Source organism: Hirundo rustica, chromosome 21 (genome assembly GCF_015227805.2).
Source record: "Hirundo rustica isolate bHirRus1 chromosome 21, bHirRus1.pri.v3, whole genome shotgun sequence".
NCBI classification, from domain to species: domain Eukaryota; kingdom Metazoa; phylum Chordata; class Aves; order Passeriformes; family Hirundinidae; genus Hirundo; species Hirundo rustica.
In genome coordinates, this window is record NC_053470.1 from 523,598 (window position 1) to 549,690 (window position 26,093).

The window sequence follows — 26,093 nt, forward strand, 5'->3', positions numbered from 1 at the left end:
CCGGAGGTTTTCTTAACTGCTGGCGCAGAGCGTTGCCGGCGCGGAGGTGCGGGCCGGCCGGCGGGAGCCGTGCGTGCTCGGCCTGGAGCGGCGGGCCGGCCGCTACGGGTGAGTGCGAGCCCGGCGGGGCTCGGCTCGGCTCGGTTGGTGCCGCTGCGGCGGAGCTGGGGGCGGGACGCACCGTGCCCGGGCACGGCTCAGTTCTCCGCCGAGCTGCCGCAGCCGCCGTGACTCTCGGGATCCCTGCGTGCCCCCCGCGGCGGGTTACACTCACCCTTCTCTCACCCTTCTCTCCCGGGGACCCGCGGGACCGGCGCTCCGGAGGTGCCTTCCCGGCTGCCCGATGCTCCTCCGGCAACCAGAGCCTCTGGCTGCCCCGCCGGTGTTGGACCTGCCCCATGTCAGGGAGAGTTCGACAGCTCTTAATTCTCCCCCGGGGTATCCGCGTCACGCACGGTCTCACCTTCGTTTCCCTTTACTCCTCCTGCCCCAGAAGCTTAGCGATAAAAATCGAACATTGTCTCTCTGTACACACAGCTCCCGTTTGTGCATGTGTGAGCAGGGTGTTGCTGCCGGCTCTTTACAAGCCTTCCTTCTTTGTGCAGGGTCGTTATTCGGTCCCAGGAGAAAGAAAACTCTGATCCGGATTATATTCCCATCAATAGCCACTTTAAATGTGTGCAAGGTACTGACTGTGGGGGGAAGGTTGAGAATCCCCTGCTGTCCATCCACAAACCCCAAATTTAGTGGTGTTTCCTGACCTGTCTCCTGAGCCACAGTGGGTTGAATCCTTTCCCTGTGAAACAGCAACTCATACTTTATAGAATCCCCTTGTTTCTCATCCAAGCAAGTTGTCATTCCATGTCAGCATGCAGTTGTGAGGAGCTTGGCTGGCTCCAGTGCGTGGTGGGCTTGGCATCACACAGAGCCAACACATGCAGAACCTGGATTCAGGGTCTGGAATTTGGTGTCTGCTGGTGTCTGTCTCTCAGGCTTCTCTGCTATGCCAGGAGTTAGGAGCTGTTGCCTTTTCCTGCACATTTACATCTAAACTTCTATAATGTCTCCAAGCTCTCAGCGTCCCACCTGCTGGATGAGGAAGGGCTTTAGGCCTTGTCTTGGAAAAACTTAAACAGCAGCAAGTGGCCCTAGGGTAAATCCTTATAAGGAGTAAAAGTCCTTTTTCCTGAATTTATTCATTCCCTTGTGTGCAGTTCAGTGATGTTCTGCCCCTGGTCTTGCTCTGTAGAGGAGCTCTGAAGTTCCTTGTTGAGTTGGTCTTTCTGAAAGTAGCTGCACTGATGGGGAAAAACTGTCCAGGTGTATGAGAACTGTGTGGTGGGAATCTCCCTGGGGCACTTGTTGGGAAGTGACTGTCCAGGTTCTGTCTGCCAGAGCCGTTAGGAATGTACAGATGTAAATTAGACCTCTTTGTTCCTGTCAGGACTCTTTCACGGCTGGTAGCAGGCAGTGTAATTATATGAGTCTTCAATTGCTGCAGCATCAAGCGTGAGCTCTACTGATCCTGTTTTTCCTCTTTTCTAGAGGCAGAGGAAACACTGCTGATTGATATAGCTACAAACAGTAAGTTTCATAAGGGCAGTGGTGTAGCTAAAAGTCCTGTCAGGGATCAGACACTTGTTTTGCCTTCCAGTCTTCCCCCAGGCTCTGTGTTTGTCCTCTGCCCAAGCATGGATTGTTTTCCCTCTGATGTTGCCATCTGGCTCTGTCGGACACTCTGTTGTCATGACAGACAAGGTTTGAAATGCAAATGATGGAAATGTTTGCAATTTTTCTTCCCGCTTTTAGAACTCTTCGAGATTGCAGTAGGGAGGATTCCTAAAGCCAGAAGAATGTGCTGGGGATACCCCAAGCAGGTTGGGGGGACCTCAGAAACACAGGGAGAGTAACTTAGGTGCAGGTTTCCATCACAAACAACACCTGGAAGCTGGTGGGGTCTCTGTGAGACAGCCTGGGCTGACTCAGTGCGTGTGTGTGAAGCAGGCTGCAAGGTCCGGATCCAGGGTGACGAGGCGCCGGAGCGGCTCTTCGAGATCCCTGACGAGGAGCGCTGCTTGGGATTCCTGTCAGAAGTGCAGAGCATACAGGAAGGTGAGCGGAGTTGCCCCTGTGCGTGTGAAATCCTATGCCGGTAGTTTCTCACAGGGATGGGGTTTTTTTTCCAGCCCACCTGAAAGCGTCTCGTCCTGAACCTAAGGACTCAGCCATTTGGCATCAGGTGGAGAAGAGCCTCACAAGTCTGTCTCCAGGTACAGTTGGCTTTGCTCCAGGGCCTGTGCAGTGCTGGGGTGCCCAGGGTAGGAGCTGCGTCAGGCCCTTCTTCCTTGTCTGTTAATTCATTCCTGAGTGCTGTTTTCACCCTTGGTTTGTGCATGTTGAGCTCTTTCCTGCCTTGACTTATAGTTAGTGCCCCTTTCTCCCATTTCCAGGGTCAAGCAGTCGATGTATTCTTACTATCATTTGGTTTTTTGCTCTCTTTGGAGTTACATTTTTTCCTTCTTGATCTGAGCTGTTTCAGATTGTTTCTCAGAGTGTTTTTCTTGGATTTTTCATTACAGGAGCTCTGGGGTTTGAGGATGACTTCAACACGCTGAGCCTAGAAGAGAAAAGGAACATGCAAAACCACCAAACAGGATCTCGACGGGAGCCCCCGCCTCCTCCTGTCCCTCAGAATAAGCAGTAAGTAAAGTGGGGGATCTGTTCCCTTTTTCACTTTGCTTCCTAGACAGCAGAACTAGTTCTAGTGCTGCTCTTGCCTCTTTCCTAGATTTCACCGAGAGAGAGAAGGCACATCCAGAGACCAGCCCAAGGTGACCAACACGATGCGCAAGATGTTCTTGCCCAGCACACAGTCGGGGCAGAGGGAGGGGCTCATCAAACATGTGCTGGCCAAGAGGGAGAAGGCCTACATCAACCTGCACAACTTCAGGTGAGACCTAGGAGGGAAGGATAGAGCTGCAGGATCTCTCCTGTGAGCTTGGATCTCATCCAGGATTGAACCCTGGCAGCTGCTGATGAGTTGCAGCTCAGATGGCCGACGAGGACAGTAAAGCCCAAAAGTCACCAAGAGTCCGTGGGGCAACTGCTCCTTTTGTCTTCTTTCTGTGTGTGTCAGATCTCCTCAGCCTTGGTAAGGCTGGAGCAGGTGGGCAGAAAGAGTGAAGGCAGATGTCCCACCATAGTGTTGTGGTGTTGCCCCTCGTGACGTGGTGTTAAAAGAGCCAGATATTTGCTGGTGGAAATGTCTTACTCCAAGAGGAGTGTCACTGGGAGTGAGCCAAGCCTGGGAGAATTTTCGAGGGGCAGCTGAGGGAGCAGGGGAGTCTCAGCCTGGAGAAAAGGAGGCTCAGGGAGGACCTTCTGGTTCTCCCTAACTCCTTGACAGGAGGGGACAGCTGAGGGGTCAGGCTCTGCTCCCAGGGAGCAAGGGAGAGTACAAGAGGAAACGGCCTCAAACTGCACCAGGAAAGGTTCAGGTTGGACACCAGGAGGAATTTCTTCACGGAAGGGGCGGTCAGGCATTGGAAGGGGCTGCCCAGGGAGATTTGGAGTCCCCATCTCTGGAGGTGTGCAAGGAATGCCTGGACATGGCACTCAGTGCTCTGGACTGGGTGACAAGGTGGGGATTGGGCACAGGTTGGACTCAATGATCCTGGAGGTCTTTTCCAGCCTCCGTGATTCTGCGACTTTCAGTTCTCCCATGGCTGTCATTGCCCCATGCAGGGCCACCTCACAGTGTGTGCTTCCAGCCAGAATGCTGCTGTGGTTTTCATTGTGTTTTCTAACAGCTCAACTTGCTTTTGTGTTGTAGGTTCTTTGTGGGAACATGGAATGTGAATGGACAGTCTCCTGACAGCTTCTTGACTCCATGGCTGGTGTGCGACATGGAGCCTCCGGACTTCTACTGCATCGGGTGAGCAGCTGCGGGGATCCAGGAGGGCTGGGTTAGGTTTAGGTTCTGTCATGCTCTCAGAGGCTGCACAGAGCTGAGCTGTGTCACACGGGGCTGTCTGAGGGCAAAAAGCCATTGGATGAGGCAGAGGAAGAGCTTGAACAAAGCTAGCATGACAGATTGTCCTGGAGGCATCTTCACAGCTCGCTCGTTATCCTCTGCCTGAAGTGGTGTTTCTCAGGGAGAGCGTTGCTGGCGGGTTTGGGGTAGGATCTCAAAGGCACTGTGGAGAAATTCCACTGCTTTATTTAGCAAGTGGAATTTATTTCATTATTTCCACTGCTTTACTTAACAAGTGTCCATAAGGAGCTGTTCCTCCAAGGGCTGTTGCTGTAGGTTTCACATTCCTGTAGGAAGAGGGACATGTGCAGGAGGGCTGGAGGTACTAAGCTCTTGGGTTTCCAGGTTCCAGGAGCTGGACCTCAGCACTGAGGCTTTTTTCTACTTGGATTCTACGAAGGAGCAGGAGTGGCTGTCTGCTGTGGAGAGGTCCCTGCACCCTAAGGCCAAATACAAGAAAGTGAGTTCTGCTCAGTGGTATGGGGGCTTGTCATGGAGCTGGCATGATGGGACGCAAAAAGGAAAAGGGCTTCCCTTTTCCTCCTTGTCCAAGGAGCAAGGCTTGGAAAAACCAAGGGTGATACTGGGCATGTGTATGCCTGGGCATGTGTCAAATGTGTCAAGTTAAATCTGAAGAGTCTGTTTCTGCACCACAGTTGTAGGGAAATTATGTGTTTTGAAGTAGAAATTTATAAAGGTGGGGACTACAGTACCTTTATCAAATAGAGGGTAGGTGTCAGGGAAGCAGCACGTTCAGATTCTCTACCTATATTACCTTCTCATCCTTGAATCTGAATTGCTTCAGCTGTGGCAGCAGGACTTTGTTCTGGCTGGTTTAGGGCAAGACATTGGTTTTATCTCTGCTGTGACAAACGTTTTTGCTGCAGGGACCAGTTCTGAGTACATGAATGGGTTTCCCTTTCCTCCTCAGTCGGTGTGTTTGCTTTCACACCCCATCCTGCTTGCTCTGAGCAGCTGTTACAGGGAATGAAGCAGGGAATAGAGTTGCTGAGCTGAGAGCTATCGAAGGGAGCCAGGAGTCATGGCCCAAACTGCAGAGAGGCTCCTGCTCCCTCTCCTTCCTTTGCTTCACTTGAGTTTTGGGTGAATTTCTCCCACCTTAGTGAAAGGGAGAGCACAGGATATGGCTGCAGGAGAGGGAGGTGGCTGAAGCTGTAGATAAAGCTTGTGGTCAATTGCAAATTCTGCTCCTGCAGGGCAGTCTGGGTGCTGGGCCCTTGCAGCCAAATTCTATGCTCTCAGCTTCTTTTTTCACTCCATGGGCTTAATCCCAGCACATGTGAATGTTTCTGTGCATAGAGGTGAGCATGCAGACTGCTCAAGCAGGTGAGGCCTTGTCACTGTTTTGGAGTGGCAATACCACTGTTTTGGAGGTGCAGGAATGTCACAGGTTGGACAGTGTTGGCTTAGCACCCATAAAAGATGAGCAGCAGACCTGAAATCCCCACTGGGAGAGGGCTCATGAGCATGATGTTCCCCTCTGTGAGCTGAGCTCTGTGGAAGCAGATAACTGCTCAGATCCAGAGAGGCCCTTGGCTTTAGGGAATGAGAATTTCCTGAGAATGAGTCAGTGTGTGTAGCTCAGAGATGCCTTTTGCTACCCTGTGCATCAGGCAGGTCTGCCTCAGGGAAATAAGAACATCTCTCTCCATTCCCCTCTGCCCTGGAGTCTGCAGTCAGCCAAGGTGAGCTCTGACTCCCACTGCCCTTGCAGCCTCAGGACAGCCCCAGCTCAGGGCCTGGCTGGAGCACAGCAGGGGCTGAGACCTGAGTCACAAACTGGGCATTTATTCAGTTTCTCTTTGCCCACCCTGTTGTAGGGATGGACCAGAGTAGGGAATGCAGTGAGCTCACCCTGCTGACAGCTCCTGGGGGGTGACAAATGGACCCCAAGAACCTTGCTGTGGACAGGAGACCCTTTGGGTCCTGTTGTTGCAATTAGGGATTGAATAGACACCATGAGGAACAGGGAGAGCCAGAGCAACAGAGCATTAGGCATAGCAGATCAGATCAGAACTGCATTCCCACTGCCTCTCTGGGAATTCAGGATCCCATTTATTTTTGCAGGTGCAAATGGTTCGCCTGGTTGGGATGATGTTGCTCATATTTGCTAAGAAGGATCATCTGAGCAATATCAGAGAGATTGTGACAGAGTCTGTGGGCACAGGAGTCATGGGAAAGATGGTGAGTCACTGAGGCCAGCTTGTCGCTTCCCTGTGTCCATGAAGGAAGTGGCACAGTCTGGTTTGGTTCACCTGAGCCATCCCAGTCCTCTCCCCGTGCTTCACCTGCCACCTGCTCCAACTCCACTGGTCCCTCCTGTCCCCAGGGCAACAAGGGTGGTGTGGCCATCAGGTTCATGTTCTACAACACCACCTTCTGTGTCGTCAACTCCCACCTGGCTGCCCACGTGGAGGACTTTGAGCGCCGAAACCAGGACTACAAGGACATCTGTGCCCGGATGAGCTTCCTGATCGCTGGTGACAGCCTGTCTGAGCTCAACATCATGAAGCATGAGTGAGTTGTACCCTTTGGAAGTGGTGTCAAGTAACCCAAGTCAAGTCAGAACTGCAGCAACAGGAGATTTCATGTTTTCTGGCTTGATAAAATAATTTGAAATCCCAAGGGCTATGGTGTGCTGCAGTTCCTGCTGACAAACTGGTCACCTCCTTGCTGCAGTGCCTTGTGTACCCTGTCCCCAATGTCCCTCTCCTTGCATTTGTGTATAACTTCCTTTTCAGCAGGCCTAAACAGAATACAAATGGTTGGTGCTTCTGTAATTAATACTTAAACCATTTAGAAACTAAAAATGTAGAGTGGATTAGTACAGAAAAAAAAAAAAAAACTTCAAATATTAGATTATCCTTGATAATCCACCAATGGAAACGTTGAGGTTTGACTATAAACAGGAAGAGCTTTGGTACTAGCAAGGGGTTTAGATTTTAATCTTTGAATGAAACCTTTATGGAGTAAAGAGTGAGTGCCATGAGTGTTTCTTTAGCTGCTGATAGCAAGAAGGCTGTAGGCCTGTTTGGAAGCCTGGAGGGGAGCAGGGTGGGAGCGGGTGCTGGTGAGATGTGGCTGATGGCTGGGATAGGAAACAGTGTCCAGAAGGTTATAAACTCCAGGAAGCTAATTCTGCTCCTGCTAGTTCTGTGTCAGGCGGTCTTGGCTCAGTAGGTGGTGCAGCATTGGCCTGCTCTGGTTGAAGGAAAGGCCGTGAAGAACCAACAGGCAAAAGCAGGATGTCACATGAGGAATAACCCTGCAGATACAGATGCCTCACCTGTCCTGCTGGCTGACAGGCTGGCTCCACTTAGTGAGCTCCACCACTGCCCTCTTCTTAACACGAGAAGAGCCTCAATGCTGGGTGGATTTTGTGTGAACACTGGTTTTGCTTCATTAGAGAGTCAGTGTTGTTCTCTGGCTTGTTTCAGCCTGAGACAAATGCATTATCTCCTACTAAACCAAGTCTTCAATCTGTGGGGAATTTCAAAGGAGATGGACTTATTCGTGTAGGATGTGCTGTCACTAGAAATTTCTCTTGTTGGACTCAATCTTTAATGTCTCCTTTTTGTCTTCCACATGTCTCAGCTTTAATGTTGTTTGAAAAGGGGAACTGTTAATTGTTGGTCTGCTCCCAGAATTCTTCCCTGTGAGGGTGAGGAGGCCCTGGCACAGGCTGCCCAGAGAAGCTGTGGGTGCCCCCTCCCTGGAATTGTTCAAGGCCAGGTTGGACGGGGCTTGGAGCCACCTGGGATAGTGGAAGTTGTTCCTGACCATAGCAGGGGGCTGGAACAAGATGAGCTTTAAGCTGATTTCCAAACCAGACCATTCCATGATTCTATGTGTATCTTTGTTTGCAGTGTTGTTATCTGGCTGGGAGACTTGAACTACAGGCTGTGTCTGCTGGATGCCAGTGAGGTGAAGAATCTCATCAGCAAGAACGAGCTTCAGAAGCTGCTGACGTATGACCAGGTCAGTGAACTCGTTGACATTCTCCCCATCCCTGGGAGGTCATCTTGGTTTAGGATGTGGCTCTGCTGGGGAGGAGCTGGCAGACATGGAGCTGGGGAAGGGGCTGGAGCACAAATCTGATGAGGAGCAGCTGCGGGGGCTCAGCCTGGAGAAGAGAAGGCTCAGGGGTACCTTCTTGCTCTCTACAACTCCCTGGGAGGAGGGTGCAGTCAGGTGGGGGTTGGTCTCTTCTCCCAGTTAACAACTGGCAGGATAAGATGAAACAGCCTCAAGTTGTGCCAGGAGAAGTTTGGGTTGGATATTAGGGAATTTTTTTTTTATGGAAATAGCTGTGCAGCTGTGGCAAAGGCTGCCCATGGCAGTGATGTCCTCATTCCTGGAGGGATGTAACAGACACATAGAGGTGGCACGTGGGGTTAGTTGCAGCCTTAGTGCTGGGGGGAGCAGCTGGACTCAGTGGTTTTGGAGGGCTTTTCCAACCTACGTAATTCCATGGCACACTGCAGTAAGGGTCTGGACACAGACTTAGACACTGGACCCTGAGAGAGCTCTGGGTGTGCTGGTTGCAACATCCCTCTAAACAAAACCAGATTGTCCACACTGGGGTAACTGGGTGACTTGAGCAGTCACTGTGTGTGTCTGTGTCTCAGTGCAGGAGCTCTCTCTTAAATACAAACTATAAGCTATAAGAACACAGGTATTTGTAACCGCAACAAAAGCTGCTGTGATGAGTGTTGTAGAAGAGGTATTGATTTGGAGCCCAAATCTGCTTAGCCAGTTGTTCCTGAATTCAGTGCTGTCTCCTTACCTGCTCAGCACTTCCCTGCAGCACACGGAAGCTGGTGGCAGGTGCCTTTCAGGTGAAGGGTTGCACCCGAGAAACGTGAACAGCAGTGGTGAAATACCACCTCTGACACAGTTTAACAGTAATTTTAGTTGATTGTCCTCTGTAGCTCATTTTTGCTGTACTGCAGAGCTTCGTGCAGGAAACAGCTGTAGCTTAGGTCTTAGTGAGGAAAACATCCAGGAGATTTTTCAGAAGAGGAAAGGAGCAAAGGAGGGTGGTGTCAGGTTGTCAGGCAAGTGCAATCCTGGAGGCCCTTGTTCAAATGATTGGTGGGGAAAGATTAATGATGGCAATCTTAAGCCTGAAAACTGATGAGAGCATTTAGTGATTAATATTTCCCTTAACCCTTGCTTGATGCTGCCTGCATGGTCTGGTGAGCAGCACCATGCCCAGTTGTACTCGGTCTGTTTGGAAAACATTTCACTTGTGTGTTAAAGGTGTGAGGTCTGAGAGGCAGTTTGGGGGTGTCGGAACCCCACAGAATGGCCACAGGCTGTGGTTGCTCTGCCTGTAGATCTGCTTTCTGACATTGCTGTGGCAGGGGAGGGTTTCTTGGGTTTGGTTTGGATTTTTTTCTTTTTAAAGTTTTCTTTTTCTGCTTTAGCTGAATATTCAGCGCACTCAGAAGAAAGCATTTGCAGATTTCATGGAGGGAGATATTAAATTCATCCCCACATATAAATATGACTCTAAAACAGATCGCTGGGACTCCAGGTACATTGGCTGCCACTGGGCGTATTTACCTATGACACAAAGCGCATTTTCTCACGAAACTTGATTTCCTGCTTCCTAGAGCTGTGAATACCTGCCAGTGTTGTGCTTGGCATTCCTTTATTTCCCGCTTTCTGCAATAAGCAGCCCCTGTGTATGCTGACCAGGCACATCCCTTAAACCATCCTGAAGGCAGATGAAGCGTGAGCTCAGGTGACCCTGCACTGGGGGCTTTTTCTATTACCAGGGACAGGCAAACAGTATAAAACAGGAATTGAAGAGCTAAGGAAACAGGCTCTCTGAGTCACCCTGTCCCCTGACTTGCACACCCACTGGGTGGCTGCACTGTGATAGCAACTGTGGTTCCTGCTTGGTGCCTCCCACAGATATGGCTGCATCTGCTGCAGGGGCTGCTCCAAAGGGAGGAACTCCCAAGGAGGACTCTCAAACCATGTAGTGATTGAATTTGACTTGCAATTTTTATGAATCAGCACGGTAGTTAATCTGAAGAAGGATAACCCAGGATTCAGGCTTCACAACATAGTAGTAATCACTGAGAAGACTTTCCCTAGTGGAAACAATGAGCGATGGGCTGGACTGAGGGCAGAAAGGTCTGGCAGCACAAGAAAGTCATGCAGCTTGGGTCACAGAACACATGGGTTCAGGCTGTGGAAATGGGCTTGACTGAGGGTTATTTTATTTCCTGGTGCTGGAAAGGATGGGAATTTTATCTCCTGTATTGAGAAAGGGAGAGAGAACAGAAGAAATAACAGAATTCAAGTTGGGGTAAGTGATAGGAGTTCATCCCATTGTGGGCATGATATTTCTGGTCTAAGAGGTTTTAGCCTGCTAGCAGCCGCTAAAATCTCTTAAACCAGAAATATGCCCACAGTCCCCCCACTGCTGTGATGATGTGGGTGGAGGGAACTGCCTTGTTGAGAAGAGGAACAGCTTGGATGGCTTGACAGGATTGTTGGATTCCCCTGGTAACTTGTTTTCCTTTGTAGTGGGAAGTGTCGTGTGCCAGCGTGGTGTGATCGGATCCTTTGGAGAGGAGGAAACGTCAATCAGCTCCGGTACAGCAGTCACATGGACCTCAAAACCAGTGACCACAAGCCCGTCAGTGCCGTTTTCCGCATCGGGGTAGGTCTGTGTGTCTGTTGGGGCAGGATCCCAGCGCTGCCAGGCATTCCAGGCATTACTGTGGGAGGCAGTGATGGAGTCAGGGCACCTCTGCAAAAGGCTGTTGCAAGAGGACAGATGATCCCAGCTGAGGCGTGCCTGCTGTGGAGTTGCTGCATCTGGTGCTGCATGGGGACACTCCCATGTCCATTTTTGCTACCTCCTGCTCCCTGGGTGGCTCAGGTCACAGAATGGGTCAGGTTGGAAGGGAACACAGTGGGTTGTTTGCTCCCATCTCCCTGCTCCAGCAGAGCCATCCCAGAGCACGTGGCACAGGATTGTGTCCGGGCAGTTCTGGGCTCTCTCCGCTGAGGGGCATTTCACAGCCTCTCTTGGCAATCCATTTCAGTACTCGGTCATCCACACCGTGAAGTTCTTCCTCATGTTCATGTGAAACTTCTTGGGATCAGTTCCTGCCCATTCTTCTGGTGCCATTGCTGGGCCCCACGGAGCAGAACCTGGGCCCTGCTCAGAGCCCTCCCTGCAGACAGGGGCAGACAGGGCTGAGAGCCCCTCTTAGCTGTGTCTCCTCTCGAGGGTGAGCAGCCCCAGCTCCCTCAGCCTTTCCCTGCAGGGGAGATGCTCCAGGCTCTTCAGCATCTCTGTAGTTTTTGCTGGCCCCACTCCAGGAGCTCCATCTCTCTCCTGTACTGGGGAGCCCAGAACTGGACACGGCACTTCATGTGTGCCTTACCTGGGCTGAGTAGAATAGGCTGAGTCTACTTAAAGAAAATCCTTCCTTGTTTACATCTGGAGAATCATGAGGAATGCTGCAGCGTGCCAGTGCTGTCTCACAGAGGTTGCCTCCAGTGAGCTCCCAGTTGTGTGACCAGTGGCCAGACAGACCCTGGTAACATCTGCAGGGGTGAAATCTGTGTGAAGTTGCAGACGCAGCTTGGGACCGCACACGTATGTGAACTCTCTCAGCCTTGCAGCTACAGAAGCAAGTGCTTAGAGAAATAATTCACTTCTGCAGTTTGCTCATGATCAAGAGACTTCCTGTGAATCCAGTCAGAATGCTGAGTGTTTATTGTCACCCACAGGTGAAGGTTGTGGATGAGCAGAAGTATCGGAAGCTGTTTGAAGACATTGTTCGTATAATGGACAGGATGGAGAATGACTTTCTTCCTTCGTTGGAGCTGAGTAGGAGAGAGGTGAGGATGAAACTGGGATCATTGTCACTGCCCAAACACAGCAACCTTCAAAGTGCCAGGACTTCTTTCAAAGACTTTGTTTCAATAAACTGGATTATGGGAAATTGAGCTCTATCCTTTATCTTATGATCAAGAATTGGGTTTGCGACAACATGTGTCTTAGCTCCTTGGCAGGACTTCTGTGAGGAATTCTGCATTGGATGGGCTCCTCTCAGCCATGGAGGGCCACTGCAGAGTCTGGGGGGGGCTGGCCATGGGCCGTATCCTAGCCACTAACATCACTTGATTTCTCTTTGCTCTGCAGTTTGAGTTTGAGAATGTGAAGTTCCGTCAGCTGCAGAAACAGAAGTTCCAGATTACCAATAACGGGCAGGTCACCTGTCACTTCTCCTTCATCCCAAAGCTCAATGACAGCCACTACTGCAAGCCATGGCTTCGAGCCGAGCCTTGTGAAGGTTACCTGGAGCCAGGTGAGTGTACTGCTGTAATGTTACCCCCATCCCATCTCTATTCAGTCCTTCCAGTCTTTCCTGTGTCCCACCTTTCTTGGCATCAGTCTTGTCTCTTTGTCATTTCTGTTGTGGCCTTTGACCCTGCCACTCTGTGTTTGTCCTTGTTATCCCTTCTTAGGGTGTGTGTGTGTTCTTGAGAGCTGTGTGTGTTGCAGATGAGAGCACGGAGATCTCCCTGGATGTGTATGTCAGCAAGGACTCAGTCACCCTCCTGAACTCTGGTGAGGATAAAATTGAGGATATTCTTGTCCTGCACCTGGACCGAGGGAAGGACTATTTCCTGACCATCAGTGGCACCTACCTGCCCAGCTGCTTTGGCACCTCGCTCGAGGCCTTGTGCCGGATGAAGCGACCCATCCGAGAAGTTCCGGTCACCAAACTCATAGACCTGGTGAGTTCCGAAGCAGCTCTTCTAACCTGATTCCCTTCTGATTGCTCCCAAAAACAGGAGCAGTACCTGCAGCTCAGGCTCTCTGTGCTGGCTCTGAGCTGAGTGACTTCACAGAGCTTGAGGTGCTCTTTTATTCTTCTTGTCTATCACAGCCGGTGGCTTTTGGCAGTCTGTACTATATCCCTTTTTTCTGAGTAGGCTCTAAATTCTGTTTGATGGGACGAAAAAGTGATCCCAGCACCTCATGTTGTTGTTACTGGTGCTGGCAGGCTCAGCTGGGTGGCACTAATGTGTCGTAAGAGATGTGATGGGGCTCCTCTCATCCAGGGTATATGGGTTGCTTCTGCCATGATGAGTGCCCCGGGGGCATTTTACTTCTGGGTGCATTCCCACTGCTCAGGGGAAAGGGCAAGCAGAAGCTGGAGGACCTAAGGAAAGTCTGTGGTGTGGGATGCTAAAGAACATAGCTCAACAGATGAGCGATGTCACAGCCTCTCTGGCCATTTCCTCCCACACCAACCACAGTGAGAGAAAATGCCTCAGATGAGAGATAACTCATCAGGGAGAGATCTCTCTGTGGTGCAGCAAACTGTTCCTCCCCCCAGCCTTTGCCGGCCCTCAGCATCAATATTCCTCCTCCCACAGTTCATTGTGTGTGTGAGAGGGTGCAGTGGTGCTCTAGTCATCTCTTGTCCTTTGGGTACTCTCAGCTGTTTCTGGGGTTGTCCCGTTTTGGGGATGTAGTTCTGATTTCCAGGCTGGTTTCATTCATCTCTCCTTACTGCCTTACTTGGCCATGTTCCAGTGAGGTGCAGCAGCTCCTGGGTGCCAGTTCATGTCCACATTCTTGTTCAGCCAGGAGAGTTCTTTTATTTCTGTCCACCTGAAAGCTCAGCCCCATTGTTTGAGCCTCTCCTCTCCTCTCCTCTCCTCTCCTCTCCTCTCCTCTCCTCTCCTCTCCTCTCCTCTCCTCTCCTCTCCTCTCCTCTCCTCTCCTCTCCTCTCCTCTCCTCTCCTCTCCTCTCCTATTCTACCTTTGTAGATTTGCCAGCTTCCGCTCTCATTGCCTCCACATTTTCTTATTCCTTCAGCAGTTGTCCAGTGCTTCTCCCCGCCTCTTTCTGTTTCCATCTTTAATTCTAGGTATCTACTTTTCTCACAAGTCTAATATACAGAGAAGTCAGTTTTATACAAGAATTTTGACTTTTTAACGCACAATCAGGCTAGGCAGGAGCCAGGTGGCAAGATACACCGTTTGCCTCCTCAGGTCAAGCAACTGATCCAGGCTTCAGGCTCCTCGGATTTCTGAGGATTTGGTTGAAAGTCAGTCTTGTTCTAGTAGTGGGTCTGGAATATTTCACTGGCCTTGGTTGCTTTTCCACCTGCTTTGTCCAGCTCAGCACCAACTTCTTGCTTGACAGAGAGGAATTTGAGCCCAGATGCTTGGCTCTGCCCTCAGACACACACTGTTAGATTTGTAAGAGCCCATTGAGGCTGCTTCTCCTTCCATCTATAGATTTCCTTTTCCTGTTAACTCAGTGAAACATCTAGAAATAAAGGAAGAGAAACAATCTGGAGCACCTGCTCCAGTGTCTGCAGCAGGGACACAGCTCTCCTTACGGAACTGGAGGATATTTTAAGGTTTTTGGTTCTGATTTTACCTGTGAGCTGAGAAATCCTTGGAGCCAGACCAAGCTGAGCACTTACTGCCTGGGTCAGTGGTGCTGGTGCTGTCTGCCCTGCAACCTGGAGCATTTGGGTGCAGTTCCCTGAGTTTGAGCTCAGGCTGTGTGAGGCTGGCAGTGTCTATGCCTTAAGAACCTTCTGCACTTGCATGTGCTCATCCTTCGCTGCATCCAACATTTTCCTCAGCCTGGCTAGACTTTGTGGTTCTCAGTAGAGAGTGGTCTGGAGATCACTGAGGGGCTGAGGTAGGTGGGTGTGGAGTGGCACCATGTAGGTGGGAGTTTGGGAATGGCTCTCCTGGTTCTCCCAGGAGGGAGACACTGACATGGCTGCTGTCACTGGAGCACCTCTCCTTTGGGATTTCAATATTATTGTCTCATTCCGTTTTTTCTTGGAATCCTACTTTGGGTTTTAAAAAGCCTCTTGAAGAGCTCCTGTCAGGAACAAGTGAGTCTTGTGGAGCAGATCATGCTGAAGACTCAACATTAGGGAGAAATTGTTCCCTGTAAGGGTGGGGAGGCCCTGGCCCAGATTTCCCAGAGATGCCCCATCCCTGGAAGTGTCCAAGGCCGGGTTGAAAGGGGCTTGGAGCAACCTGGGATAGTGGAAGATGTCCCTGCCCTTTTCAGGGGGTGGAATGAGATGAGCTTTAAGGTCCCTCCCAACCCAAACCACTTGATGATTCTGTGGAGAGGTGGGCAGCCAGGCTCAGGTTGGGGGGCGAGGTGGAGATGACTCAGCCGTTACAAAACGTGCAGGTGGCTGTCTGCCCTCCCCAACCTGTCACTGTGTCGCTCCCCCTGTGCTTCAGGAGAGAAACCTGTGCCAGCTCCCGTTCGGAGCAAGCTGTTCCCGGGAAGAGGCCAGTCTGTTGTGGCTCTGTTAGAACTCAGGGAGCCTCCAGGGGAAGCAGGCACTGCAGAGGCCACAGGGGACCCTGAGATGCTGCTCTCTCCTGGTGTCCCTGTGCTCTGGGAGCTGCAGCTCCCAGCTCAGCCTGGGAATGCACTGGGGCTCTTCCCTCCCTGGAAGGCTGATCTGCCAAGACTCAGCATGAACAACCTGCTTCCGTTCCCTCCTGCACGCCCCGTGAGCAGCGTCCAGCCGGCCCTGGCTGGACAGGGATGGCTGTTTGGGGATGCTGGGGGTTTGGCTGTGCTCCTGGAGAGCTTGGCACACTCCTCTCTATGCTGTGCTAATGCTCTTAGGCTGCAGCAGCAGCAACCAGGTTGAGCACAAACACTCATTTCCCTGACTGTACTGAAAGCTGCTTAGGGGCCCTGTGAGCTCCGCAGCTGCCACACACTCAGAAACACAGATTTAGCCCAGGGAACGTTTTATCTCTGGTCTGGTCACAAGGGGAGTTGGCTGAAATAACGTAGGGACTGTGATTCTGACCAGGGAACTTCTTCTGGTGGGCACGTCTCACCTGCCTGTGGCCCAGCTGATGGCCAGTGTGTGCTGCTGTCCAAGCCCCTTGGAGGGGTTTCCAGAAATCCTGACAAGGCTGTGCATCATGTGAGCAGGATTGTTGCTAATTGGCAGGCAGATCTCTCACAGGTTTAACTTTGGCCATGTCAGCAAAATGTGTGAAGTACCTCGTGTTCAGTGGGTTCTTGTAATGCAAATTAGGCTTCTGCTTAATCGCAAGAGTTAATCCAAGAGTGCTTTCTCCCGTCTTAACCACACTTTTTTCCTCTCCTCTCTTTCCTGCTCTCAGGAAGAAGACAGCTTCTTAGAAAAGGTAACACAAGCAATTGCTGTGTGGCAGTCTGCTTCTCAGTGGTGTGTTTGTAAAGAATGAGAGCTTTTCCCGTGTTTTCTGTGGCAGAGGGAAGGGGAGGGGAGCACAGAGGGGACATGGCTGCCAGCAAAGCTTCTTAGCACAGCTGTGGCCTGGATGAGAGCACGGAGAAACACACAGTGACCCCAGAACCAAGCCCAACTGGGATGTTTAAGCTCACCAGATTTGCTTGTGGGAAAAAAAAAACACTCTCCCGATCCTGACAGCAATGCTGGATAGTCCCAAAAATGATTGGCAGCTTTTGACATATCTCTGAGCATAAGGAGGAGTTCACCACAGCATCCTCTCAGACCTGTGGGAAGAGGGCTGGAGTAGGAAACTCAGTTCCTTCCTTCCATCTGGTTGTGTCCCTGTGGAGGCTGAGGGAAGGCCTTATGCAGGAGGTGGATGTTTCTGTGCCTCCTCATGCAGTGGGGCTGCAGCTGCTGTCTGTGGTGGCCCGAGTGGGATCACTGCTTCCCTTGGCACCCATGCCCAGTGCTGTAGCCAAGCAAGGAAAACGTCCTTGGGAGAGCAAGTGGGAGATGCTGGGGGTGTTCATACTCTCCCTCTGCTGGTTCTGACATTTGTAACTTGTTAGAGCTGATTTTACACTGGCTTCCTAGTCTGAGTGAGCTGTTCCTCTCTGGGCTGTCAGCACAGTGGCTGAGTAAAACAGAAGAGGGAAAGAATGTTTCCTCTCCAAGAGGGGATCGAGCTCGGCTGTTTAACCACATGAAGCTCACAGACTCGCTCCCAGCAGAGAAGGGAGGAATTCTCATGCTTCCATCTTCCCGTGGGAGGGACGTGGCCGTGCCTCCCTTCCTCACACGCGGCAGGAGAGGGCGCTCGGGGCCCGGCCAACGCGCACTCCCCTCCTCCGTCCGCTCCTGCTCCTCCTTCTCTTCCTCCTCCTCTCCCCGGGGCACCTCGAGCCTTCTCTTCCCTCCGTGCCTGGCATCTCCTGCATGGGGGTCTCCACAGCTCTCCCAGTCATGCCAAGGGCTGCTCCGGTGCTTGGCTCCAGTGATGCCCTGGCACAGGGGGTTTCTGCAGAAGAGCCTCATCCTGGGAAGAGCAGGATGGGAGAAGGTCTGCAGCTCGCTCCCTTTCCCTCTTAGAGGAATTCTGTAATGCTCTTGTCTGCCACACTGCTTCCCAACCTTCCCGGTGCATGTAGCTGTGCAAGGCAGCCATGCAGCCGTGACTGCTCATCTACTGGTGGGGTCAGACCACGTGCTGTGCAGGGCAGAGCTGTGCTGTGCCGTGTGGCAAGAGGGGCTACTGCCGGTGCCACCAGGGCTTGTGTGGACTTGGGGTGTCTGGGCATAGCAGGGGAGCTGCCCCTGGCTGCTGTCAGTGGCTGTGTGTGCTGCAGGGACAGCCATGGCAGTTGTTGCCTCAGCTGGAGTGAGGTGCTTTCTGTGTGGCTTGCGGACTCCTCTGCTGGTGGCGGGGTTGTGTTCCTGCTTGTGCTGGTTCCTGGGTGCTTTGGGAGTGCTGGGCATGGCTTTCTCCTTGGAGGTCACAGGAATGTGAGTGACCATGAAGGGAGATCAAAGTCAAGCCAAGAACATGGATTCGGTTAAAGCTTGGTGTGATGGAGACGTCTGAGCCATGGAGCTCCTCAGCTGCTCCACGGGAGTAAGCAGGAACTGTGACAGTGGTGGTGTGTACTCAGTGAGAGCTCTCCTTGGGAAAATCAGGGAAGAACTTCAGGAATCGGGACAGTTCCAGAGCCATGAGAGCAGCTGTGTCTGGAGCACCCTGGAGTCAGGGAAGGTGTGGACTCACTGGGCACAGGGCTGGGCTCCCCAGTGTGGCAGCTCCCGCAGCACAAGGACTCGCTGGGTGCCAGCCTGTGGCTGCGGGGCGGGAGCTGGGATGGGGCTGGGGCACCCCGGGCAGCCAGAGCCCCTTCCTGGGGGGCTGAGGGGGCTGGGGCTGTTGGCACCACCGGGCAGGTTGTTCCATGGGGCAGCAGGAGGGAGAGGAGCCAGGACCTGCGGAGCAGTGGCTGGTGCTGTGAAAGTGAGTCAGGGCTGGAGCACCCCAGGGTCCTGCTGCTTCCCCTCTCCCAGCTTTCCCTACCAGGGACTAAGGGCCTGAGGCAGAAGGGACTGAGGTTTCCCTGAGCCCTTGTGTGCTTTCTCCCCAGGAGAAATCCATCCTGCAGATGGGCTCCCTGGACAGCGAGGAGGCGAGTGAGGTGCCTCTGCAGGTGCCAAAGGAGATCTGGCTCTTAGTGGACCACCTATTCAAGCATGCCCTCCACCAGGTGAGAGGGAGGGCAAGGGAGAGGGCCTCTGTCATGCTGGAGCTCTCCTGGTGACCTGGTTCCTCACAAGCACCTGGAGATCAGCTCCAGTTTGGTGTTTACGGGGCAAGGCTTTTCCCTGTGCTCAAGGAACTGGCTAGGTGTGCTGGGGTTCCCCATTGACTGCGAGTCACCATGTGCCTCAGCCTTTGTAGGGAAGATGACTTACTCCATCCGTGTGCTGTTTTTGACAGGAGGACCTGTTCCAGACTCCAGGCATGCAGGAAGAGTTGGAGCAGATCATTGACTGCCTGGACACCAGCATTCCTGAGACAATCCGTATCCTTCTGTGATGGGTATCAGCTCTGCTTAGGAGAGTTCACTCTTGGGAGAGCTTGTCTGTCACCTTTACCTGGCAGGTGTCCTGGCAGGGATGGGCTCCCCTTGGTCCGCCCACAACCTCTCTGAAAGTTGAATCTGTGATAGCCAAAGCGGCCAAGGGCTCTGGAAGCTTCTGCAGGGCTGTGCTGAGCACAGGAGCTGGGATACTGAGGAGCATGGTGTGGAGAAGAGGTTAATGGAGCAGGGGGCTCCTGTGCAGCCAGAGGGTGGGAAACACAGTGCAGGGTGGATGGATCTGTTTTTCATGGATGGGAGACAGTGGAGGGGAAGGAGGAGGAGGAAAGGTTAGACAGGCAGGGAAACTTGCATGACCTCCAGCAAGATGAGCATCTGGGTGGGAGGAGATCTCTGCTCAGCATGACCCTTGATTCCCAGCGATCCAGCGGGCAGTAATCATTCTGTGGCTGAAGCTCTCCTCATCTTCCTGGAGGCTCTGCCGGAGCCTGTGATCTGCTACGAGCTGTACCAGCGGTGCCTGGAGGGGTCCCACAGCAGCCGGCTGTGCCGACAGGTGTGGGGCTGTGCTGACGTGTGGAGCTGCTGCTGGCTCAGGCCAGCTCCTGCTGCCGTGGCCTGTGCCATGGCCCAGGGCCTGCCTGGGCCCTGCTCCCTACCTGGGGGCTGTCAGTGGCTCTGGGAGAGTGGGAAGTGCTTCCAGAGAGACCCCAAGTGAGCCCTGTCTCACCCTGAGCACGTGGAGTACAGGGAGGGGCTGAGTTGCCCCTGGTCCTGAGGGTTTGAGTACCTGCTCAGAGCTACAATTCCTGTCCTTCCATGGAGGGCTATGCATAGCTCTTAACAGCTGGTGGGACAGTGAAAGCTGGGATCCAACTATAAAACAAGCAGGAAGCAGCCCCAGAGCAGTGGGGCCTTTTTCCTAATGACACGGCTTTCCTTGAAGCAGTGTCACCAAGGGGCCACAGCCCACAAGTGCCATCAGCACTGGGCCGCAGCTGTGGGTAAGTTGCTGTGGAGCCCAGAGTGCCACGCGTGCCCAGGCAGCAGCGGTGCGAGCTGGGAGAGCCTGCTGACACCATTTCCTTGCAGGTGATCCTTCAGCTGCCGAGCTGCCACCGCAATGTGTTTCGGTACCTAATGTCCTTCCTGCGGGAGCTGCTCAGGTACTCGGAGGACAACAACATCAGTGCCACCATGATCGGTGAGTGTTGTTCCTCCGCATCCCTCGCTCCATCCCAGCCTTTTCCTGCGCCTCCCAAGGTCTTCATTCCTCGCCAGCGACTGATTTTACCTGCCTCCACAGCCGCCCTGTTCTCCAGCCTCCTCCTGCGCCCTCCGCCCAACCTGATGGCCAAGCAGACCCAGCAGGACCGCCAGCGTGCCATCAACTTCCTCTACAGCTTTCTGCTCACCGGGGACGAGGAATGACTCGTGCCGTGTGCCAAAGCCGGGCCCGCGCTCCAGCTGGGCCTCTCACAGCTCCGAGGGTAAAGGCTCCAAGCTCTCCAAGTGCCGTGTTTACAGTCGGAAGGGACGCGCTGCCCGTCCTTGGCACGCCGCAGCCCGCACTGCAGAGGGCCTGCACGCTCATTGCACTGCCATCCACCTCTGCAGCCTCCGGCCTCCCCGCGGGAGCCAGGCGGATCTGTCGATGCCCGAGCACTGTGCCAGCACCCATTGTCCCGTGGCAGTGTCACCATTTCCCCAGGTCACGTTTCTGTCTGTGTCACCCCCATCTCCCAAGAGCTGCTGTGCAGAGGGGCGGGGATGCTCTCGGAGGCCGTGGCACACTGTATCCCTCCAGTGCCAGCTATGTGGGCTGGTGCATACCCCGCTCCAGACTGCTGTGGAACGTGTGCCACCCTCTGCCACGCAGCCCTGCCAGCCCTGATGCCATCACTGTGCTATGGACCGTGCTGACCCAGGAAGGTCATTTGGACATTCGGCCGCTCCCCTTTGGCAGGGCCTTTCCCCTCTCCCCTCCCTCCCAGGACACGGGGCCTTGGCATACCAGTCTGTCCCTGCACCCTTCATTCTGCCCTCACTTTCTTCTCCCTTCCCTGCCCCAGCTTCCCCCCAGGACACAGGATGGTGGGTAACCAGTGACCAGGGTCAGAGCCACGAGCTGCCCTCTGCTCCTCCTGTGCTGTCCTGTGCATCTTGAGCAGGACGGGACCACTGTCCCTCTAGCGCAGCTTACAGTGTGGGGTAGGACAGGCTGGGTGCCCATGTGCCACTAGATGGAGTCCATTCTCTCCTTCCCGGGGTGCTAACGGAGGGTGCAGGTTTGGGGGAGTGAGAGGAGACAGAAATGCTCCTCGGGGGGCCAGAGGGGCAGCTGGGTTGCTGTGCAGGAAGGCTGCAGTGCAAGGGTCACACAGCTGGCTGAGGGGACAGCCCTGGGGCTGCTGACTGAGGTTACAGGAGTGGCCTGTCCCACTGAAACACTAAGAGGCCTGTGAGGCCACGTGGTCTCAGGTGAGGGAGGGCAAAGCCAAGAGGAGGGAGCCTTGGCAGTGCCTGGGGTTAGCCCAGGGTGTCGTGTGGCCCTGCTGTCCCCATGCATTGGCTGAGCTGCCGTGGGCTCCCCTCCCTTCTGCCTTTTTCTTTTCCTTAAAATTTTTAAATTACATAATTTATTGGGAAACCGTTCCAAATAAACCTCTGTTGTGCAAGGCCTGGGGGCTGCATGGGGTGTGCCTGCCCTCTCTCACACAGCTCTGCCCTGTCGTGGAGCCCTGCCTGGAGCTCCAGGCTTGTTCCAGGTGCGGCTGAGGGCTGGGCTCTCCCCCAGCCACTCAAGCAGCATGCTGGGCACAGCTGGGGAGAGTGGCAGCGGGTCCCATGCCACCGGTCCCTGCTGGTTTTACTGCTGGGTGCACCCCGATGTGCTGACACCGCCGTCCAGTGCCCATCCTGCAGTGGGTGGTGGCATGTGCCATGCTGGCGTGGAGATGGCACTGGGTCCGGCCGGGTGCAGCAGGGTGCTGGTGCCTGTGTGTGGCACACGGCTTTGGCAGCCCTTAGCAGTGATGCCTGTGGCGCCCGAGGCTCTGCTGGGCCAGCAAGTGGAGAAAGCCCGCGTGTCCTGCCGCAGGAAATGGCGGCCGGTGTCATCTCCATCTGCTTCCTGCCGGCTCCTTGGGAGCAGGGCTGTGCCTGGGCAGCTGCTCCCGTGCTGTCACAGAGGTGACCAGCACAAGGTGCTGGCGTTGTTCCCACAGCCACCGCATTCCTGCCACTGCCAGCGGAAATGCCGGAGCGAGACCAAAGGCGTGATGCTCCCTGGGGATGGGACAAGGCCCGGGCCTGCCTGTCCTCCTCCTCAAGATGGTACAGGGATCCTTGTGGGGGATTCTGGAGGCTGTTGGGCTGCAGCTCCAGGGGTCTCGCTCATGCATCGGCCCACCATTAACATGGGCACTGAGGGACGCTGGTGATGCTCAGGTGGTGGGGCTGGAGGAGCTGGCAGTGTCCCACAGCCACACTGAACATCCTTTGCCAGCCCTGGGTGGGCAGTGAGCTCTCCCTGTTCCCCCTGGGGACAGCCAGAGGTCCCCAAGGACTACAGAGCTCCTGCGACCGCTCAGCCCGCTCCGAGTGCCCCGGCATTCCTCTTTCCCTGCTCAGTGAGCCGGGAGCTGGCAGTCCCCATCCTTATCCTGCCAGGACAGACCCTGCTTGCACAGCCAGGGATGGGACTGCCCTGTGCCCCTCTGCCCGTGTCCTCAGCACCGCCTCTGTGCCCACAGCCCACTCTGCCCCAGCTCCTGTTGCAGTAGAGGAGCTCTGGCACTGCCGTGGCACACGAGGCACAGGGAGCACGGCCGAGCTCAGCAGCTCCCACCTGCCTGCGGGCAGCTGGCCAGGCCAGGAAGAGCCAGAGATTCCTTAGGTCTCCCAGCCCAGAAGCCTTCCTCCTTCCAGGCTGGCAGCAGCCCAACCAGGAGGTCCTCCCTGGCCTCCTCCTTCCAGGCTGGCGCAGGAGGGCTGGGGTCAGGGCTCAGCTGTGCAGCCCCTGGCTGAAGCCCAAGCACTTGGAGCTGGGCGATGCCCGGCGGACGTGGGACATCGCTGGCACGGCCACGGCAGTCGCTCCAGGGGTCTGTTGGGCCCCTCGCTGCCAGTCCTGCCCGTGCCCAGGCAGGGACCTCACCGAATCTCTCGGGCCACGTGCCTGCTGCTGCTGCAGCTGTGGAGGCAGACCGCGGGCACTGCAGGGTGGTTTGAACTGCAGGGGGAGAGCCCTCCCAGTTCAAACCAGTAGCAGCGGCACTGCAGGCTGGCAATGGAGGAACGATAACCCTCACAACATCCCAGAGCTGGAGGGGGGTGTGGCTGGGGCACCTCGTCCTGCCCCGCTCCAGCTCTGGGAGGCTGCTGGCTCTGGAAAAGCGGGCATGAGGGCCAGGACAGGACTGGGCAGTGAGCGGGCAACCCTTGCCCATCCACCCAGACCATCATGGGCGCCCCGGCGGTGGTTCCTGGGGTGGCCGTGAGCGCGGGTCTCTCAGGGCAGCTGGCAGTGGGGCCGTGGGCAGCAGTGGCTCGCAGTGTGCCGCGGCCGGCGGGGTGCGGCAGGCGCGGTGGCGGCTCGGCCGGAGCGCTGGCGCTCGGCCGGGCAGCGCATCCCTCCCGCTCCCGGCGGATGAGCTAATGGAGGCCAGCTGGGTCCCGGCGCTTCCCCAGCCCGCAGCTGCAGCCCTTCCGCTCCTCCGCAGCCCCTTAACCCCCTCCCCGCCGGCACTGCCCACCGCTGCCCGCAGCCCCGTGCCCGGGACGTCCCTGCTGGGCAGCCCGCTGCAAACAGCGAGGGGTTTGAAGGCCCCGCGTGGGCACCGCCTCTCTCGGCGTCCCAGCCACGGCTGGGGGTGTCTTGTCCCGTGGAGTCCCATCCCTTTGCAGGTCTCACCCCCTCCTCCCCACCTGCAGGGTCCTACAGGGAGCCTCAGTCCCCTGAGCCTTGACCCCCCCCTGCCCCGCCGTGGGTCCAGCTCACACCCAGCCCTGTGGGGTGGGGACAACAAGGTGGGGCATGCAAGGATGAGGACACGTAGGGGAGGAATGCCAGGGGTACGAGGGACAGGGACACCAGAAACAGGGATGTCAGGAATAGCAGTGACTGAACACAAAGGACAGGGATACCCAGGAGGACCAGCATCCTTGTGCCCTTCCAGCATCCCCTCCTCCATCTCCCAGCATCTCTGACCTGTGTTTTCCCACCCTCCTTGCCAGTTCCACAGGCTCAGCACATGGCTTCACCCCTTGCTGAGCGCCTTCTCTGCCAGCCATGGGCTGGGGAAGGGGCTGTCACGGCCCCAGCCATGACCCCCAGCGCCTGTAGAGAGCCCCATGAGGGAGCAGAGGGACCTGAGATCCCTCCCCATCAGCAGGAGAGCAACCCCTACCTGCCCTTCCAGAAATCAGCATTTACTGAGTTAATAATCATAACTCTTTATTATAAAGATGTATTTACATGGAATAAATCTTTACAGACACAGGAGACAATCATTAGGGCCCAGCTCAGAGCCAGGGCCCCTCTTTTTGGTGTATGGCAGAGCTTGACAGAGACCCCAGAGCCCCCCAATTCCTGCTGCATGTTCCCATGGCGTGAAGCAGAGGGGCCCAGGGCCCCACAGTGTATCCTGGGTGGGCACCCCACAGCACCACGAGGTGGGTGTGCCAGTGGGAAAGGGAGGTCAATTCACCCAGGGTGTGGGATGAGCGCCATGGGAATAAATAGACCCAGGACAAGCTGCGTCCTCCCCCCTGGCGTGGGGGTGACAGACGGGGCTGGGGCAGGACCCAGAGGAAGCTCACAGACCCCTGAGGAGAAGTTGCTCCGCCTGACAAAGTGCTTTGCGCAAAGGCCGTGGTCCCAGCAGGCTGGTGCCTGAGCCAGCCCCGTGCCCAGCGGGACGGGGCATCGTGGCAACCCTGGCCCCTCCGCAGGCAGCCCCCGCCCAGCCAGCCCTGCGAGGCGGCGAGGAGGGGCAGAATGCACCCGCAGCGCCTGACGCGGCACCGGGGGCAACCGCCGGGAGAAGAAGGGACCAGCCGAGGGCTCACGGGGGGGATCCCAGGCCAAGGGCTGGAGGATGAGCAGAGCAGGTAAGAACACGCGAGCGATGGAAGCCGTGTCCGTGGAAGTGTGGCAGCCCTGCAAACGAGAGCAAGCCCAAGTAATTCAGAGTTCCCTCATGGCACCGTCACAGGTTTCCCTGCATCCCCCATGCCCCACTGCAGCTCACCTGGCTCAGAACGGCATGGGGCCCTTGTGGGAGAGCCGGGGCCGGGGCCGCCGATACCTCCGCCAGCCCCCTGGCCGCTGGCCGGTCCCACGCCGTGCACCCCGCGGCCGCAGCAGCCTTCGGGTGAGGCCATCCTGGGCGTCCTTCCCAGCCAGCGCCTTCCCCTGTGGCCCTGAGGAGATCAGGAGCAGCGTTAGCCGTGTGTGCCACCACGCAGGACAGGGACAGCGGTACCATGGGGCTGCCTGGCCCTGGGCCGGCCGGTTTCCTGGATTGTCCCCAACAAGAGCCATCATTGCCGAGTGCTTCCTGTGCCAGCGCGAGCCGGCCACCTGTGCCGAGCATGGCCACCTCATGTGACCGCAGGCCATGGGGCCCCAGCCCTCCCCACAGTCACCCCCTCCTCTGTGCCACCGAGACCCTCAGCCCTTCACCCTGCGCTGGTCCCCGCATCCCCTCTCGTGCTCCTAGCAGCGCTCCCGTTCCCCCGGGGCCCTGGAGCCCCTGGCCGGGATGCTCTGGTCTCTGAGCACTGGTCCCGCTCCCCTGGGTGCCTGGCGGCGATGCTTTGGTCGCAGCTCCGGTCCCAGCACCCCCGCGGGCTGGTTGGCATCCAGGGCCGGGGCCGTGCCCCGCGTGGGTCCGGCGCCCGGGGCTGTCACCGCGGCTCCGAACGCTCCCGCCTCTGCACGGGGACCGGGAGGTTCTTGGCTCAAAAGAAAGCGCTTTGTCTTTGCCCAGCCCGGCGGCAGCGGATCCCGGCGGTGCGGGCGGGGGTGCCGGACCCCCCGCGCCCCCCAACCCGCGGCCACCCCGGCGCGGTCCCCGCGGTCCCCTCTTTCCTCACTCCGCCCTCCATCCCCCGCTGCCGGCGCGGGGCTCCCGCGGTGTTCCGCTCTCACCGGGGGCGGTCAGGACGAGCCCGAG

At 55.6% G+C, this 26,093-nt stretch overlaps 2 protein-coding genes across 3 annotated transcripts; one reads left to right on the forward strand and one right to left on the reverse strand.

Moving 5' to 3' along the window:
- The first annotated feature begins 37 nt into the window (after nucleotides 1-37).
- On the forward strand, nucleotides 38-21,611 carry OCRL (OCRL inositol polyphosphate-5-phosphatase). Of its 2 annotated transcripts, none has more exons than XM_040084078.2 (23): nucleotides 38-108; nucleotides 606-685; nucleotides 1,546-1,584; nucleotides 2,002-2,112; nucleotides 2,187-2,270; nucleotides 2,580-2,700; nucleotides 2,789-2,950; nucleotides 3,833-3,934; nucleotides 4,379-4,493; nucleotides 6,122-6,238; nucleotides 6,384-6,571; nucleotides 7,921-8,032; nucleotides 9,484-9,593; nucleotides 10,598-10,733; nucleotides 11,816-11,926; nucleotides 12,231-12,396; nucleotides 12,594-12,829; nucleotides 16,236-16,259; nucleotides 18,457-18,576; nucleotides 18,810-18,894; nucleotides 19,341-19,468; nucleotides 20,005-20,116; nucleotides 20,219-21,611. In XM_040084078.2, exons 6-23 carry the CDS (start codon nucleotides 2,636-2,638, stop codon nucleotides 20,341-20,343), a joined length of 2,214 nt encoding a protein of 737 aa, XP_039940012.1. In that variant the 5' UTR covers nucleotides 38-108; nucleotides 606-685; nucleotides 1,546-1,584; nucleotides 2,002-2,112; nucleotides 2,187-2,270; nucleotides 2,580-2,635; the 3' UTR covers nucleotides 20,344-21,611. The 2 variants fall into 2 exon arrangements, with proteins under 2 accessions (XP_039940012.1, XP_039940013.1); XM_040084079.2 differs by having other exon boundaries at nucleotides 2,005-2,112.
- A 2,777-nt stretch (nucleotides 21,612-24,388) lies between these two features.
- Nucleotides 24,389-25,537, reverse strand: LOC131378687 (uncharacterized). Its single transcript, XM_058423189.1, has 3 exons — nucleotides 25,401-25,537; nucleotides 25,167-25,338; nucleotides 24,389-25,075 (listed from the first exon to the last, which is right to left on the reverse strand). Exons 1-3 carry the CDS (start codon nucleotides 25,535-25,537, stop codon nucleotides 24,620-24,622), a joined length of 765 nt encoding a protein of 254 aa, XP_058279172.1. The 3' UTR covers nucleotides 24,389-24,619.
- Between the last annotated feature and the right edge of the window lie 556 nt (nucleotides 25,538-26,093).